This window comes from Pelodiscus sinensis, unplaced genomic scaffold, assembly GCF_049634645.1.
Source record: "Pelodiscus sinensis isolate JC-2024 unplaced genomic scaffold, ASM4963464v1 ctg34, whole genome shotgun sequence".
In the NCBI taxonomy this organism is placed as follows: Eukaryota; Metazoa; Chordata; order Testudines; family Trionychidae; genus Pelodiscus; species Pelodiscus sinensis.
In genome coordinates this window covers 6,254,756-6,272,377 of record NW_027465849.1, presented here as the reverse complement: position 1 = coordinate 6,272,377, position 17,622 = coordinate 6,254,756, and the positions used below count along the sequence as shown (strand labels likewise).

The 17,622-nt window shown below is 63.6% G+C and overlaps 2 protein-coding genes across 2 annotated transcripts; one reads left to right on the top strand and one right to left on the bottom strand.

Moving 5' to 3' along the window:
* The first annotated feature begins 301 nt into the window (after window positions 1–301).
* LOC106731898 (adenosine receptor A1-like) lies at window positions 302–9,013 on the top strand. The gene is made up of 2 exons (XM_075915551.1): window positions 302–829; window positions 6,371–9,013. Exons 1-2 carry the CDS (start codon window positions 793–795, stop codon window positions 7,519–7,521), a joined length of 1,188 nt encoding a protein of 395 aa, XP_075771666.1. The 5' UTR covers window positions 302–792; the 3' UTR covers window positions 7,522–9,013.
* A 4,880-nt stretch (window positions 9,014–13,893) lies between these two features.
* On the bottom strand, window positions 13,894–17,412 carry SNRPD2 (small nuclear ribonucleoprotein D2 polypeptide). Its single transcript, XM_075915121.1, has 3 exons — window positions 17,253–17,412; window positions 15,665–15,844; window positions 13,894–15,195 (listed from the first exon to the last, which is right to left on the bottom strand). Coding segments are annotated over exons 1-3 (357 nt in total). The 5' UTR covers window positions 17,255–17,412; the 3' UTR covers window positions 13,894–15,020.
* Window positions 17,413–17,622: the final 210 nt, after the last annotated feature.

Here is a 17,622-nt window from a genome sequence, read left to right as displayed (position 1 = left end):
ATTTAGGGTGTGATGGAGGCAAACCGGAGCACAAGGCAGTGGGGAAGGCCTTTTTTCAGTCCAAGGCCCGGTCTACGTTAGCTTTACCAGCCACACGCTCCTCGTCTTGCATCCAGCCACACTTACGGTTGAGTCTTGCTGCTAAAAGGGGGAAATGGAGCCCACCTTCCTGAGTTCTGGCTCAGCTGCAAGCTCAGCCGCCCGCCCCGTGACGGGGTGGGGGGAGTTCTGCCCCCTCCCCAAACTGCAGCCAGCTCTGGATCCAGCACCTCCTGGAGGACAGCAGCCCTGGGAGATGGGGAAGAGACAAGGGGTCGGAAACGAAGGGAGGAATTGTGGGGAAGCAGGGAGAATGCCCCAATGTAGGAGTCACCGAGGGAGACTCTCTGCCCTAAAATTCATGGTGGGGAGGGGGGCTGCACCTTCCCCAAAGATGTTGCTCCCCCATCTGACCCCGATGATGAACAGCAACTCTGAGCCCTCTTGGGTGCAGCAGCAATAGGATCAAAGGGGGCAGGTCATGTCCCTGTGGCCCCCCGCCCCGCCCAGCAGTCCCTGTCTGTTTCCCTTCAGCGCCACCCACAAACATCCCCTCCTCCTTCGTCCACCCAGCTCTCTCTCCCACTGGGCAAAGCAGCTGCCTCTACAGGCCCCGCTGCTTATCACAGCCAGTCCTTGCAAACACCCGGTGTGGGCGGACCGAGCGCCAGGCTGTGCCGGGCCAGGGCTGGCGCGACGGGGCTTGGGGACATGCCAGCCGCCAGCTGACCCCGCGAGATCCCCCCGGGACCAATGCCCCGTGGGAGCGATGGACGCGCAGCCTTGGCGGGTGAGTTTTTGCAACAGCGGCTCGTGGGTAGATTCAGAGAGGAGGCGGCCGGCAGATCCATTCAACTCAGGCCATTCAATTCCCCCCACACTCAGCCTGGTAACTCAGGACAGGCAAAAAGCGTCCCAGGAGGCAAAGCCCTTGTGCCCTGCAGCCAGCAAACAAGAGGGGCCCGCTTAGGAGAGATCTGCCCAGGTGCCCCCCACAACAGAGGAAAACATAAGAGCAGCCAGACCGCGTCAGAGCAAAGGTCCATCTAGCCCAGTGTCCTGTCTGCCCACAGTGGCCAAGGCCAGATGCCCCAGAGGGAGGGAACAGAACAGGGAATTTTCCAGTGATCCCTCCCCTGTCATCTCTTCCCAGCCTGGGAAAAACAGAGACTAGGGACACCATTCCTACCATCCTGGCTAATAGCCATTGATAGACCTCACCTCCATGAATTTAATGAGCTCTTTTTTGAACCCTGTTAAAGTCTTAGTCTTCACAACCTCCTCTGGCGAGGAGTTCCACAGGTTGACTGTGCGCTGAGTGAAGAAAAACGTCCTTTGGTTTGTTTTAAACCTGCTGCCTGTTCATTTCATTGGGTGACCCCTCGTGCTTATATTATGGGAACAAGTCAATAACTTTTCCTTATTCACTTTTTCCACACCTGTCATGATTTTATAGACCTCTCTCATGCCCCGCCCCCTGCCCGCTTAGTCTCCTCTTTTCGAAACTGAAAAATCCAAGTCTTGTTAATCTCTCTGCACGTGGGACCTGTTCCAAACCCCTCCTCGTTTTTGTTGCCCTTTTCTGAATCGTTTCCAATGCCAATGTGTCTTTTTTGAGATGACAATTCCCCCTCTCCGGCTGTGATCAATACACTGCCTGTGACTGGAAATAGCTGGAGCGCTCGGGCGCCGGAGGCAGTTCGGGAGCACCACTCCCACAGTCTTCGGGGAAGTTCCTCCTCTAAGTGATGAGAAGTGGGGGAGGGAGTCGGGCCATGCTCACGCCGTGGGGCAGGAGCAGAACCCAGGGGTCCTGAGTCGCCAACCAGTGCCTACTCCACTCACGTGCCGACCCTTCTTTTAAAAGCAGAGCTAGCCCCTCTGCCTTGAAAAACTCACCGAGCCGCTAAAGCATTTTGTAGTCGGCATCTCTGCAAAGATGGATCCTGCTCTGATCTCAGTTTGGGGGCAGTAATAACACTCCTGCCGCCTCAAGCGGCACAAAACCACAAGTCGGCTCCTCAAAATCCTGCCGGCCTCTTAAAAGCCACGAGATCTTGATTTTAAAATGGATCGGGCGGGGGGGCTTCGGGGCTCTCAAGGCCTCCGTTTTCTGGGCACAGATCCGATAGCTGGAAACGGTCGTTCTTGAAACAGAAGCCGAGAGCCTCCGGCCGCCTGGATTCCAGAATCCCCGAATAGCGCCCGGCCCATGATGACATCACTCGGGTTTACACTGCGATTGGGAGCAGAATCTGGCTCTCTCTAGAGCACTGGCAGTGTGCCAGACGGCCCCCCGCCTTGTGCCGTCTTTGACTCCGGGGTCTAGCAGGGCCTTGCACAGTGCAAACACCCATGCAAAGGTGCACAGCAGACGCCCGGGCCTGCCTTGCATGATAAATATCATGGCCCCTTTTTGACCCAAGCTCTGGGGAGGTTCCAGGGAGACAGACATTGATGGAGTGTTGGATTTTCTTCGATGTCGCCTTGTTGATTGCCCAGGAATGTACAAAGTCCTGGCTCTGAACATCAGAGGGAATCAAGACGCAAAAAAGCCATTTCTTAGCGTACAGTCCCCCACCCCAAACCCTCTTTAGCCAACCCTAAACATCTCTCTCTGTATTTTTCTGCATGTACAGTCTCCTCGGCTTTCCTGCCTCCCCCTTTCTCTCCGTCCGGGCCTGTTTCTCTGTGATCTCGTGTCTCCCGCCCTCATCGGGTCACGGTGCCTGGTTCAAACCTCTGCCCAGATGGCGCTAGTTCTGTGACCCTTAACTCCACAGAAAATTCATTCAGCATCAATTTGCACTTAACCCATGCTGAGGTGTAGTGGTGCTGTCATCCACTCCAGCAGGGAGAGGGTTACAGGTGAGCCAGAGGAGACTTGTGGAACCCTGGCCAATCAGGGCAGGGAGCAGTCAGCCAATCAGGGCCAGGCAGGCCCCTATAAAAGGCTGCAAGGGCTGACAGGAGCTCATGCTTGGTCCAGCTGTGAAGCAGGAGGGGACCTGGGTGCTACCTGAGACTGAGCAAAAATAAGAACCTACCTCACTCAAAAAACTTGAGAGGGGCAGCCAAGTTCCCCTTTGGGTAGCCAAGTTCCTCTCTTTAGACACGTGGCATCACACATCAATAAAGAGAGAAACTGCGAGGTGGCAACATTTGCAACGATACAAAAGTGACTCGAGAGTGTCAGCCAAAGGGGCCTCACCGTACTGGGTGAGCGGGCAGCTATCACTTCAGGGTGTCTTTCAGGCTCTTCCCCATCGCAAGCAGGAGCTGTTATTTCGAAAGAACAGGCTGGATGGTGTGGCCGCTCCGCTTGTTCTTTCGAAATAACGGCAGTGTCGACACGCCCTCCCTGCCCAGCCGACAGGCACCGCAAGTGGGATGAATGTCTTACCCCCCCACCTCACACACCACGACTCCACCACCCACCCTGTGCACTTGCCTCTTGCTTCAACCTGGCTCCAACATCTCCCCTGGGCCAGAGCGTCCAGGGCCGTTGTGTCCATCTAGGCCAGTGGTGGGCAATTTGGGGCCCATCAGGGCTCTGTGTGGCCTATGGGACAATTTGTTCACCGTTGCCCACGTGCAGGGCTGACAGATTCTGCTGCTTTCCGTCCACGTGGCCTTTTTCCTACCGGGATTACTCCCGGGACACACACACGAAAGGACGGACAGGTGCAAAGGGAGGGATGTGCTGATTGCACACAACCGCCTGGGAGAGCTGGGCGCACCCTCTGCAGCCAATCACAGCGCTGCCTGTGAGAGCTGGGTGCTCCTGCGGCAGCCAATCACAGTGTGGCCACAGTTCCATCGGCACCTCCTGCACATTGGCTGGGAGAGCCGGGCACTCCCATGGCAGCCAATCACATCGCTGCCTGGGAGAGCTGGGCGCTCCCGCAGCAGCCAATCACAGCACTGCCTGTGAAAGCCTGGCGCTTCCACGGCAGCCAATCACAGCACTGCCTGTGAGAGCCGGGCATTCCCACGGCAGCCAATCACAGCACTGCCTGTGAGAGCCGGGTGCTCCCTCTACAGCCAATCACAGCGCTGCCTGTGAGAGCTGGGTGCTCCCTCTGCAGCCAATCACAGCACTGCCTGTGAGAGCTGGGTGCTCCCTCAGCAGCCAATCACAGCGCTGCCTGTGAGAGCTGGGTGCTCCCTCTGCAGCCAATCACAGCGCTGCCTGTGAGAGCTGGGCGCTCCCACTGCAGCCAATCACAGCGCTGCCTGTGAGAGCCGGGCGCTCCCTCTGCAGCCAATCACAGCGCTGCCTGTGAGAGCTGGGCGCTCCCACGGCAGCCAATCACAGTGCTGCCTGTGAGAGCCGGGTGCTCCCTCGGCAGCCAATCACAGTGCTGCCTGTGAGAGCCGGGTGCTCCCTCGGCAGCCAATCACAGCGCTGCCTGTGAGAGCCGGGCATTCCCACGGCAGCCAATCACAGCACTGCCTGTGAGAGCCGGGTGCTCCCTCTGCAGCCAATCACAGCACTGCCTGTGAGAGCTGGGTGCTCCCTCTGCAGCCAATCACAGCGCTGCCTGTGAGAGCTGGGTGCTCCCTCTGCAGCCAATCACAGTGCTGCCTGTGAGAGCTGGGCGCTCCCACTGCAGCCAATCACAGCGCTGCCTGTGAGAGCCGGGTGCTCCCTCTGCAGCCAATCACAGCGCTGCCTGTGAGAGCTGGGCGCTCCCACGGCAGCCAATCACAGCGCTGCCTGTGAGAGCCGGGCGCTCCCACTGCAGCCAATCACAGCGCTGCCTGTGAGAGCTGGGCGCTCCCACTGCAGCCAATCACAGCGCTGCCTGTGAGAGCCGGGCGCTCCCTCTGCAGCCAATCACAGCGCTGCCTGTGAGAGCTGGGCGCTCCCACTGCAGCCAATCACAGCGCTGCCTGTGAGAGCCGGGTGCTCCCTCTGCAGCCAATCACAGCGCTGCCTGTGAGAGCTGGGCGCTCCCACGGCAGCCAATCACAGCGCTGCCTGTGAGAGCCGGGTGCTCCCTCGGCAGCCAATCACAGTGCTGCCTTTGAGAGCCGGGTGCTCCCTCGGCAGCCAATCACAGCGCTGCCTGTGAGAGCCGGGCGCTCCCACGGCAGCCAATCACAGCACTGCCTGTGAGAGCCGGGCACTCCCATGGCAGCCAATCACAGCGCTGCCTGTGAGAGCCGGGCGCTCCCACGGCAGCCAATCACAGCGCTGCCACGGTTCCATTGGCACCCTGCACATTCCAGACACACCAGCTCCCTGAGCAAACCGCCCTGCCCCGGGAGACCCCCTGGGTTCCCACCGCCTTGCGGCCCATTGAGATGGAGGCCACTCATGAGCCTGGGTTGCCCGGCTGGTCTAGGCTGACTCCTGGGTGACCCAGGCCATGGGGCGCCACCGGATTAATTCCCAGCTGAGCTAGAGATCGTATTGACTAACAGCTCACCTGGCTCGAGAAAACTGCCAGGGACGGAGGAGCCAGGCCAGCGGCTCCCTCCCTGTTAATGGAAGCCGCAGCCTCAAACTATGATCCGGGAATAAGGGGTTGCCTGCTGGGTGTGGGCACAGCCCCTCGATAGCTACTGCACACAGGGTGGGGTCATCCAGTGTCCCTCTGACTCCCGCACCTCGGGGCCTTAGCTCTCAGGAGCAGGAGAACGGGGCCTTCTCCAGCTCCCTTTCCTAGCTCAGTGTCTCTCAACCTTTCTTAATAAAGTACCCCCAGTACCTACAGTTTTCAGACACGTTTTTTTTTCTACCTTTGCAACACATTTGTTCAAACAACTTAATCGGAGCCGGGCGGGCGATGAAATGTTTGGGTGTAAAAAGGACAAAACTAACAAAGCGCCGTAAAGCTTACAACATACATTCAGTTTTCTCCAATTTTCAGTTGTGTTGATGTACCCCCCAGACTTCTCTCGGGTACCCCTAGTGGTACTTGTACCACCGGTTGAGAAACACCACTGTCCTAGACCAGTGTGCGCAACCCATGGGTCACGACCCCCCAGGGGGGTCACAGATGTCTTCCCAAGGGGTCGTGAGACTTAGAACCAGCTGGGTGGGGGCTAGGTGTGGACACACGGCGCTTAGATCCGGCCGGATGGAGGCTGGGCCCGGCAGTTGGCGGTCCCTACAGCGTGGGAGTCGCAGATCAAAAAAGGTTGCGCACCACTGTCCTAGATCACTGGGGTCCATCAGATCCTCTGGCGTGATGTGCAAACCACAGGTCAGGTCAGACTGGAGCTGCCTCCTTACCCAATCGACCGGCAGAGTTCAGCCCCCGTAGCCCAGCCCCCTGGCACGGGTTGGCCATAGACTGAGCTCTGGTTTTCCTCCTTGCAGCTGCCCAGATGGAGCACGGAGACTCGGGGGCGCTGAGGGCCCCGCGAGGAGCCTGGAAGGACATGACCGGAGTCCCAGCTACCCTGGACACTTTCCCCAATTGGTCCTTCCCGTCCATCCCTGCTCCACCCCACCTGGGGGCCTCGAACGGGAGCTCGCCCGGCCTGGATGTGCCATATTTCCTGATGGAGAGCGCCACGGCCGTGCTGTCCATCGCGGGCAACCTCTTCATCTGCACCGTCATCCTGCGGGACCGGAAGCTGCGCGCCGTGGTGACCAACCACTTCCTGGTCTCGCTGGCCGTGGCCGACGTCTTGGTGGGGGCCGTGGCCATCCCCTGTGCCCAGCTGGCGGACGTGGGGCTGCCGCAGGGCCAGCCGACATTGTGTTTGCTGATGCTCTGCACCCTGCTGGTCTTCACGCAGGCCTCGGTCTTCGGCCTGCTGGCCATCGCGGTGGAGCGGTACATCTCCATCCTCAAGCCCTTCCGCTACCTGTCCCTCATGACGCCCCACAACGCGCTCCTGGCCATCCTGGGCAGCTGGGTGCTGGCCACCGTGATCGGCTCGCTGCCCCTCATGGGCTGGCACAAGCCTTTCCCGCCCGACGGGCCCTGCGTCTTCAACGCCTTCATCGAGGAGACCTACAAGGTCTACTTCAACTTCCTGGCCTGCATGCTGCTGCCGCTGGCCGCCATGCTGGTCCTCTACGGCCGCATCTTCCTGGAGGCCAAGCGGCAGATCCGCAAGGTGGCCGAACGGGAGGTGGACGTGAGCCGGCAGGCCCGGCGCCGCCGCGTCCTGCGCAAGGAGCTGCGGCTGGCCACCTCGCTCTTCATCGTCCTCTTCTGCTTCGCCCTCTGCTGGCTGCCCCTCCACGTCATCAACGCCGTGCGGCTCTTCTGCCCCGGCTGCCCCATTCCTGGCACGCTGGTGCTGGCGGCCATCGTCCTCTCCCACGCCAACTCCGCCATCAACCCCGTGGTGTACGTCTTCCGCATGCGCTCCTTCCGCCAGGCCTTCACGGCCGCCATCTCCTGCGCTGCGCGCCCCTCGCCCGCCTCCGTCCCAGGAAAGCTCTCTGCCTCTGGGCTCACCACGTCCGACAGGGCCGGGCAGCCCAGACGGAACAGCTCCCTGCCGGGGAAGTGACGAGGGCCCCTCTTTTGCATTGCTGGGCTCACGGAGGCTGTCGAGACTCACTGCTCCCCGGGGGAATGTGACTCCCCAATTCTGGCCCGGACAGATGGGAGAAGAACCCAGGACCCCTTTAGACCAGGGGGTCTCAAACTCAATGTGCCATAGGGCCAGTGCCAATCCTCGCATCCCCCTCCTAGCAGAACTCCGGGGAAGGGAAGGGAAGGGAAGGGAAGAGAAGGGAAGGGGGTCTCTGCACGTTCCCTCCCGTCCCCACCTGCTGGCCCCAAATAATTTGACCCCCAGTGGGACTAGAGCAGCTTCCGGCTGCTAGCTCTGGGCTGCCGCCAGCGCGTCCCTGGTTCGGGGCGTCCCCACCCCAGGCCTGCACCCAGCTGTCCTACGGACGGGACGGTGCCCCGTGTGTGGATGGGCCGGTGGGACCCTGGGCAGGCTGGGACCGGCTGCAGGAGCTGGGTCCCCTCCGCCGCCTTCTCCCAGGCGAGGCCTGGTCAGAGCAGGGGTAGGGCTTAGGATACAGACACCCCCTTGCCCCCCAGGTCTCATGTGCCAGCAGCTGCGCGCAGGCTGGACTGCGAAGCTGCTGGGGCCATAGCTAGGCCATGGGTTTGAGACCCCTGCCTGCACTACACCACGGGTGGTGGCCCCTCCCACCTTGGGTGCCAGAATCATAGCCACGCCCCCAACATTCTGCCCCAAAGCCTCACCCATCCCCTTCCCCGCTGAACCCACCCAGCCGGCTCCTCTGCCTGCTCCCACCCCAGCTCAGCGCCCCAACCTTTTACCCTCATTCCACCGCTTTGGGGGGAGGCCTTGAAGGACGGGCCTGAGGCAAGAGAGCCTCAGGTAGACACAGGACCGAGCCACAGACCAGGCACCAGCGATACCCTCTGCCTCCCAATTCTTGGGAGCATCCAGTGCTCACGCCCAGCCTCCCCAGATGCAGGGGTCACATACCAACAGTGCACGAAGCAGGGCCTAGGACCCAGGTATCCTGACCCTCAGCTCTTGCTCTAACCACTGAGCCATTCTGCCAGAGCCAGCCATGGGCCTTTTAGCCAAGCTGATGCCCAGTAGCAACACCCCCCCTCCCCGGACGTCTTTGCTCTAGGTGTGGATGGGGCGGGGGGAGAAGCTGGACACCCCACCCCGAGCACAGGACACCCCAGAGGGGACTGGCCAGCCTGTCCTTAGCCGGGCAGGAGAAAAGCAGCACAAAAAGGCCCTCCGGGGTTCGCTGGACGAGGTGCCGGCAGAGATGGAATTTCTCTCAGGGCTTCAGCAAGCGGCCGTTTGTGGCTACATGGCGCAGACTCTGGACTGGCCCTTAAATCGACCCTCTGGGACCCTCGGCCCGGGCTGGTGGGGCCCTCCGGGCAGGGAATCCAGCTGCTCTCATTAAAGGCATCACCCTGCTGAATTCAGAGCTGCTCCATCCATCCGGGAGAACTGGGGGGAGCAAGCAGGCAGGGAACCTGGGAACGGTTTAGCGTGGGGCGGTGCTGGGCTGCGTGTGCGTGAATGTGCCCGTGTGCGGAGCGGTGCCGGGCTGCGTGTGTGCGAATGTGCCCGTGTGCGGGGCGGTGCCGGGCTGCGTGTGTGGGAATGTGCCCGTGTGCGGGGCAGTGCCAGGCTGCGTGTGTGTGTGTTCCCGTGTGCGGGGCGGTGCCAGGCTGCGTGTGTGTGTGTTCCCGTGTGCGGGGCGGTGCCGGGCTGCGTGTGTGTGTGTTCCTGTGTGCGGGGCGGTGCCGGGCTGCGTGTGTGTGTGTTCCCATGTGCGGGGCAGTGCCGGGCTGTGTGTGTGTGTGTTCCCGTGTGTGGGGCGGTGCTGGGCTGCATGTGTGTGTGTTCCCGTGTGCGGGACAGTGCCGGGCTGCATGTGTGTGTGTTCCCGTGTGCGGGGCGGTGCCGGGCTGCGTGTGTGTGTTCCCGTGTGCGGGGCGGTGCTGGGCTGCGTGTGTGTTCCCGTGTGCGGGGCGGTGCCGGGCTGTGTGTGTGTTCCCGTGTGCGGGGCGGTGCCGGGCTGCGTGTGTGTGACTGTGCCTGTGTGCGGGGTAGTGCTGGGCTGCGTGTGTGAGTGTTCCCGTGTGCGGGGCAGTGCCGGGCTGTGTGTGTGTGACTGTGCCTGTGTGCGGGGTAGTGCTGGGCTGCGTGTGTGAGTGTTCCCGTGTGCGGAGCGGTGCCGGGCTGCATGTGTGTGTGTTCCCGTGTGCGGGGCAGTGCCGGGCTGCATGTGTGTGTGTTCCCGTGTGTGGGGTAGTGCTGGGCTGCGTGTGTGTGTTCCCGTGTGCGGGGCAGTGCCGGGCTGCGCGTGTGCGAATGTGCCTGTGTGCGGGGCAGTGCTGGGCTGCGCGTGTGCGAATGTGCCCGTGTGCGGGGTAGTGCCGGGCTGCGTGTGTGCGAATGTGCCCGTGTGCGGGGCGGTGCCGGGCTGCGTGTGTGCGAATGTGCCCGTGTGCGGGGCAGTGCCGGGCTGCGTGTGTGTGAATGTGCCCGTGTGCGGGGCGGTGCCGGGCTGCGTGTGTGTGAATGTGCCCGTGTGCGGGGCAGTGCCGGGCTGCGTGAGCGTTCCCGTGTGCGGGGCGGTGCCGGGCTGTGTGTGTGTGTGTTCCCGTGTGCGGGGCGGTGTCGGGCTGCGTGTGTGTGAATGTGCCCGTGTGCGGGGCGGTGCTGGGCTGCGTGTGTGCGAATGTGCCCGTGTGCGGGGCGGTGCCGGGCTGCGTGTGTGTGAATGTGCCCGTGTGCGGGGCAGTGCCGGGCTGCGTGAGCGTTCCTGTGTGCGGGGCGGTGCCGGGCTGTGTGTGTGTGTGTTCCCGTGTGCGGGGCGGTGCCGGGCTGCGTGTGTGTGAATGTGCCCGTGTGCGGGGCGGTGCCGGGCTGCGTGTGTGCGAATGTGCCCGTGTGCGGGGCGGTGCCGGGCTGCGTGTGTGCGAATGTGCCCGTGTGCGGGGCGGTGCCGGGCTGCGTGTGTGTGAATGTGCCCGTGTGCGGGGCGGTGCCGGGCTGCGTGTGTGTGAATGTGCCCGTGTGCGGGGCAGTGCCGGGCTGCGTGAGCGTTCCCGTGTGCGGGGCGGTGCCGGGCTGCGTGTGTGAGTGTTCCCGTGTGCGGGGCGGTGCCGGGCTGCGTGTGTGTGAATGTGCCCGTGTGCGGGGCAGTGCCGGGCTGCGTGTGTGAGTGTTCCCGTGTGCGGGGCGGTGCCGGGCTGCGTGTGCGGGAATGTTCCCGTGTGCGGGGCAGTGCCGGGCTGCGTGTGTGAATGTTCCCATGTGCAGGGTAGTGCCGGGCTGCGTGTGTGAGTGTTCCCATGTGCGGGGCGGTGCCGGGCTGCGTGTGTGTGTTCCCGTGTGCGGGGCAGTGCCGGGCTGCATGTGTGAGTGTTCCCGTGTGCGGGGCGGTGCTGGGCTGCGTGTGTGAATGTTCCCATGTGCAGGGTAGTGCCGGGCTGCGTGTGTGAGTGTTCCCATGTGCGGGGCGGTGCCGGGCTGCGTGTGTGTGTGTTCCCGTGTGCGGGGCAGTGCCGGGCTGCGTGTGTGAGTGTTCCCGTGTGCGGGGCGGTGCCGGGCTGCGTGTGTGAGTGTTCCCGTGTGCGGGGCGGTGCCGGGCTGCGTGTGTGTGTGTTCCCGTTTGCGGGGCGGTGCCGGGCTGCGTGTGTGTGTGTTCCCGTGTGCGGGGCGGTGCCGGGCTGCGTGTGTGAGTGTTCCCGTGTGCGGGGCAGTGCCGGGCTGTGTGGTTTCCCACCAGGGGGCGCTGCGACACCACAGCTCTATTTGGCATCTCTGACCAGAGCCTGCAGAGACCCCTGGTTCTCCCCCCAGCTGTGCAGGGGGGGGGGGGGGGGAGAAGAGGTGTGGGCAGGCCGTGATGAGCACACAGGGTCCCAGGCCCGGTGGAGGCACACGTGCTTCAAATGGCAGCATCCACCCTAGGTGTGTATGCAGCACCCGGCCCATAGAGCCTGACCATGGGACTGTGCCCACAGCCAATCCTACCCGGTATCTAACACACCGCGACCATGCCCCTGCCCCAGAGGTGGCTGCATCTCAGTGCTAGGTGAGCAATCTCTGTCCCATCAGCTCCAGGGCTGGGGCCAGATCCCCTGAGAGAAATTTAGGGCCCTGAGTCCCACCTGCCTCCTGTGTCACCCGTTAGACCTGCTGCTGGCCCCCGGGGCTAGTACAACAGGCTTCCTCGACTCCCCCGGTGTGACCAGCCCGTGCCGCCTTCTCCCCCGCCCACCTGGGACTATCGAGTCTGCTCGTTCTCTGGTCTTCGCTGGGCCTCTCCGCCACGCGCCGGGTGAGAGGAACCCGCTCGATGGCACGGCTCAGGTTCGGCGCAGGCCGCGGCTTGGATTTCGCTCTGTCAAGTGCTTTGCCTTCGTCTCCCCCGAAGGTGGCGGTGGGGGGCGGGGAGGGCATCTGGCTGGGAGGAGGCAGAGCAGCGGCAGGCCAGGGCGGCTGAGCCAGCACCGCCTTATCGCAAGGTGAGCCTGACACCCGAGCCGGGCTGGAGCTCAGAGGGTCGACCCCTCGCCCACTGGGATCCTGGCCGAGCCAGAGTGCGGCCGGAGCCCTATGGCTTTGTGCGGGGGGCCACTGACCCCCATCTGCCTTGCTGCTGCAGCTCTGCATCCCTTCCCCACTCCAGGCTTGTCAAGATCCAGAGGGGTGACATCAGGGCAGTCCCCCAAGCTGGAATCCAGCCCCCCACCCCTGCGAGTCAGAGCCCAGGACCTTGGGGAGGAGGGGCTGGGAAGAGCCCCTCTCCTGCAGGGGGTCCAACTCCAACCCACCCCAGATCTCAGGGAGGGGCTGATGCCCAGCTGGCCCGACGAGCCTCGCAGGGGCTCAGACCAGCCAGATCCAGTGTCGGCCAGCACTGGGTGGGTTGCATCTGGTCACACATAAGTAGCTGCTCCCTGCCCCCACTGTCACCCCTTCCCACCAGCCCCACCCCAGCCCAGGGCTCGGGCCCCGGCTGAGTCAACGCCCTGCCAAGCAGCCCATCTGTCCCCTGTTCAATAATTCATCCCCCTGGCGGCAGCGGGGGGCTGGGCCCCCCCAGGTGTAACCGATCCGGCCCGGCGGCTAAGGGGCTGTTCTGGGTGAGCACCACAAAGTCACATTGAGAGCGGAACGGGGCGGGGGGGTGTGTGTGTCCCTGGCTAAGCAGCTGGGCCGAGGCGAGCGCAGACTGAGACCGTGGGGGGCGATGCCGCCTCACGGTGGCCCCATGCACAGCTGGCTCGGGGGCGAGCAGGAATGGGACCTTTCCTCTCCATCCCAGGGGGTCCCACCTCCTCTTTCCGAGGCTCCCCTCCAGCCCACCTGTGCCCAGCGTTTGGCTGAAGAGCCACATTCAACGGCCTAGAACATAAAAACAAAACCCAGAGGAAATTTTTTTTTTACCAACTCGGGGGCAGATCCTTGCAGGTGTGGGGGGCCCGTGGAGGTGAGCTGGCGGCAGGTGGCTCCCCCCACCCCTTTGGAAACTTGCTCACGGTCCAGATCCGCTTGAGAACTGCTTCTCCAGTGGGTGCTGGTGCCAATCCAGCCCCAGGGTGAGGAATGGGACGGGGCCTTTCCTAGCGACCGGCACCAGCTCTGATCCGGGAGGCGTGGCTGGCTCAGGGGGTGGGAAATGAGACCCCATTCATAGCTCCCCCCCAAGGCCAGACGGGCCCCTCAGCTGCTCCGCGGTGGCCACTGTAAAGGAGGGGGGGAGATCTCCCTCTCCCCCCATAGGGGCAGCTGTTCCCATCCCTACAGAGGCAGCCCCCACCCCCACCTGTGTTGACAGTGTAGGGCACATCAGCCCAGCCTGCAGCTGACAGACAGAAGCCACCAGGCTGCAGGGCCCTGGAACCGCTGTCTGGACCCAGCCCTGCATCCTTTGTGCCAACTCTGCAGCCCCCCCCCCCCCCACCCCCGTGGCCTGCCCTGCCCTACCCACGGCTCACCTCTCCTTGTGGCATCTGGCCCCCCCTTGCTCATCACAGAGACCAGCTCAGGGGAGGGGACGGGCCAGGGCCACAAGGCAGGGAAGAATTTACCCCCGAGCGCCCGCTGGTTCACAACCCACAGAAGCAGCCAAACAGCCTGTTGCCACCAAGGGAGGGGATGTGAACCCAAGTTTAAAGGATGCGGGTCCCCCCCTTTCCCGAGGGGAGGCGGAGGAACACATCGAACTCTGGAACAGGCCTTCGGCCTCCCAGCCAGCAGCAGCCCTTCCTCGCCCCAGCCTAGCTCACTTGGCACAGCGTCTGCCAGCAGCCTAGCCTCCCCCCACCCCCAATTGCCAGCAAGATCCACCCCACATCACCAGCTGTGCTACCGCCCCACCTGAGGCAGGCAAGAGACAGCCAGAGAAATTGAGCTGTTTATTACAAAAGGCCCTCGTGTCACTGGCTCACTGCAAGGAGGGGAGCTGCCCTGGAGACTGGCTACAACGCACAAGGCCCTGCTGCTGAAACAAGGATGCTGGGGCAGCTGAAGGCTCAGGGCCGGGGCCAGGGAACTGTCGACACCAAGGATTTCTGCACCGATCAGCCGGAAGGCTGCCCCAGGTGTGGCTTTCCCCCACTCCTGGTAGCATCTGGGGGTTCACGTTGAGGGGAAAGGCCGTGAGTCCCTGTCCTGCTTTGCAGCTGAGCAGAATAGGAAGGAACGACCCACGGGACCCAGCGTGGACGTACAAATCCCCTTCAGCTAGTTGCACCGGAAATGTCAGGGCTCACTCGGCTTCCCTGGCCCAGCCAGTCCTGCGCCTCGCTCAGCTGGACGCACAAACTCAGCAGAACGGCTGCGGGTCTGGCTGGCGGAAGCGGAGACTGAAATCCCCAGGGCAGCGGGCTCCCCTCTAAAGAGCAGTTCAGAGACAATTCAGCTGAGCTGGTCCCCCTTGGCTGTCAGGCTGCTACTTCCAGGGCTTCTCTCTGTTCCTAGCACCCTAGGGAAACCGCGGCACCGCGCGCTCCCAGCAACTGAGCCTGAGAGTAGGCCCATTGGGAGAGGCACCCCAAGGACCGAAGAGCTTCTCATCTCCCCAGAGCCTCCCCACCCCAAACCAGCTGAGGCTGCAGCACCAAGCAGCCAGGCTACGAGTTGATCCAGGGATCTGGTGGCACCAGGACAGCAGCTCCTTGCAGCTCTGGGCAGGGGGGGGCGAAGGTCGTGGGGGGGCGGCAGCAGCCTAGGATGGGCCTGCAACAGCTGGGGTCACCTGACCAGCTCTGCTCCCAGAAATCCTGTAATCCCAGGGCAAGGGGGAGCCAGAGGCAGCCGGTGGGGGAGGGGAGAGAGGGCTGTGCTCAGCCCTCCATGCTCTAAGGGCTAAGAAGGGAGGTACAGGCACCTGGGGAGAGCTCAGCAAAGTTGTATCTGAACAGGACGGTCTCCAAGAGTGATGCAACCAGCAGAGTACGTCCCAAACGGCTGGAGGCAGGTTCCCCGCCCAGCCCAGCTCTGGGTCAGGCTGGGGCCTGGGGCCAGTTCTATTTGCCGGCGATGAGGGGGTTCCTCAGCACCACAATGACCGAATCCCCCCGCAGGAACATCTTGGAGATGTAACGATCCTTGTTGACGGGCTTCGATTTCTTCTTGCCCTTGCCGCTCTTGGGCACCTCCGTCCACATCTCCTTGACGTTCTCTAGCACCATGTTGCAGTGCCTGGGCAGAGAGAGCCGGGGGGAGGGGTCAGCGATTCAGGGACACAGCAGCTGAGCTGAGAGGACAGACTGACAACCTAGAACCGGCGGCTGGCGAGAAGGCTGCTTTACAGCATCTGACCTGCTCTGCTAGGCCCACCCCGGTGGAACCTGGGGCACTGTGTTTATTCCTGTTGGAATCAGCCATCCTCTCTGACCTGGAAATACATCCCAGGAGTCCTAGTGGCCCCACCATGCCACTAACCAATAGGCCTCCTTCCCACAACAAGGAACAGAACATAGGAATCCTGGATCCCAGCCCCCACAGTACTAACCACTGTCCACACCCCTTGGATCTGTCCTGTGAAACGGGTGAGGGGCCGTTCTGCTCTTGCTGCCAGGGAATGGGGCAGGCCCAAACCGCAGCCCCCAAGGTCAGGCAGGCAGGGAAGGGCCTCAGCAGTTAAATGTACGCAGGAAGGAAATCGCACCTGTCAAAGGCTTTGACACGGCCCAGCAGCTTCTTATTGTTGCGACAGTTGATCAGCACCTGGGTGTTGTTCTTGACCGACTGGGTGAGGACGGACAGGGGCCCCGTGTTGAACTCCTCCTCCTCCCGCTTCTGCAGCTCCTCGGGCGTCATCTCACTCTTGGGTTTGTTTAAGAGGCTCCTGCAGGCGCAGAAGGGGGAAGATGCGACATTCATGGAACGTCTGCCATTCCCTCCTCCTCCTGCCGCCCCATCTGGGGTGTCCCTGCAGGACGAAGAGATTCCTAGCTTAGAGGGACTCTATGGCTGGCCTGGGGGCTGCCCGTCGCGGGACCCCTTGGCAGTGTCAGGCAAAGCAGGCGGCATGTGCTTTGGCCTGTATGGGAGAGAGGCTGAGGGGGCAGGGGAAGAACTAGTTCCCTGCACAAACACACTCTCTCATTGTCCAGTCAGGAGCAGGGATGTTAAATTGCAGCTAATCGAGTTGTCAATGGAATATCTATCGATTAGTCGATGGGGGTGGGCACGCGCTACCCCCGCTGCGGCTTTGCCTTTTAAACATAGTAGGAACGGGGCCTGCAGCAGCCCGGCTCCTACTACGTTTAGAATGCAGAGCCGCAGCAGGGTTAGCTGCCGGGGGGCGCCTAAGCCGTCCCGGTTTGCACTGGCTCCCAGATGCTGCCGCTCTGCCCCACGCCCAGACGGTGCTGGGGGAAACCCGCCGGTTCCACCCAGCACCAGCTTCCCCCCCTCCACCCACCGCTTGCTACCTGACACGGGGGGGGGGGAGGGGGAGCGAGGATTCCCCAGCGTCCCCAGGCAGGAGAAGGGTTAATAAACCTCCCTTTGCCCCGGCGCTCGCTGCCCGCAGCGCCCGGGAGGGAGGCTCCTGGGCCAATGCCCCATGGGGGGGGGGGGAGCGAGCACTCGATCAAGGAGCCTTCCCCGACCCTGATCCCGCCAGCAGGGGGCGCGGCTCAGCTCTGGTGTTTGGAGGGAAACCGCCCCCCTCGCTCGCCAGGATCCCCCTCCAGCCCCCGCCCCCTCGGCCCCTCCCCCACTCACAGCCCCGCCCCCCCCACTCACAGCCCCGCCCCCTCCTCCTCGGCCCCCCCCCCCACTCACAACCCCGCCCCCCTCGCCCGCCAGGATCCCCCTCCAGCCCCCGCCCCCCCCACTCACAGCCCCGCCCCCTCCTCTCCCGCCCCCCCCACTCACAGCCCCGCCCCCTCCTCCTCGGCCCCTCCCCCACTCACAGCCCCGCCCCCTCCTCCTCGGCCCCCCCCCACTCACAACCCCGCCCCCCTCGCCCGCCAGGATCCCCCTCCAGCCCCCGCCCCCCCCACTCACAGCCCCGCCCCCTCCTCTCCCGCCCCCCCCACTCACAGCCCCGCCCCCTCCTCCTCGGCCCCTCCCCCACTCACAGCCCCGCCCCCTCCTCTACCGCCCCCCCACTCACAGCCCCCGCCCCCTCCTCCTCGGCCCCTCCCCCACTCACAGCCCCCGCCCCCTCCTCTCCCGCCCCCCCACTCACACCCCAGTCCCCCCGCGCATCCCCGCCCCCCCCACTCGGGCCCCCCCGGCCTCACATGGCGCCGCCGCTCCTCTCCCGCTCTCACACACGCGTCGCCAAGCCTCTCGCGCCGCCGCGGTCGCTACCGGGACTTTCCGCTTCCGGGTCATAGCGGAAGCCGGGGGGGGGGGGAGGGGAGGCTCATGCGCATGCGCACCGCGCGGTCTGACTGCCCGCTCGCCTCCCGCTACGGGGCGGCCGGAGGGACCAGGGAGCGCAGAGCGCGAATCCGGCGGGTTGTGCAGGGGCGGGGCCGGAGTCAGAGGGGGCGGGGCTAGGGCCGAGGGGGCGGGGCCAGAACCAAGGAGGCGGCTCTGCAGCCCAAGGGGAGGGGGGTAGAGTTTGCAGCTTCCCCGAGTGACCCCAGCTGGTCCCAAGGGGGGGGG

Bases quoted from the DNA above. Each gene is read 5' to 3' on its own strand.
- LOC106731898 (XM_075915551.1), top strand. From the start codon at position 793: ATGCCCCGTGGGAGCGATGGACGCGCAGCCTTGGCGG. The intron at 830-6,370 runs GTGAGTTTTTGC...TCCTCCTTGCAG, and splicing joins TGGACGCGCAGCCTTGGCGG to CTGCCCAGATGGAGCACGGA.
- SNRPD2 (XM_075915121.1), bottom strand. The intron at 15,196-15,664 runs GTGCGATTTCCT...CTCTCTGCCCAG, and splicing joins CGTGTCAAAGCCTTTGACAG to GCACTGCAACATGGTGCTAG.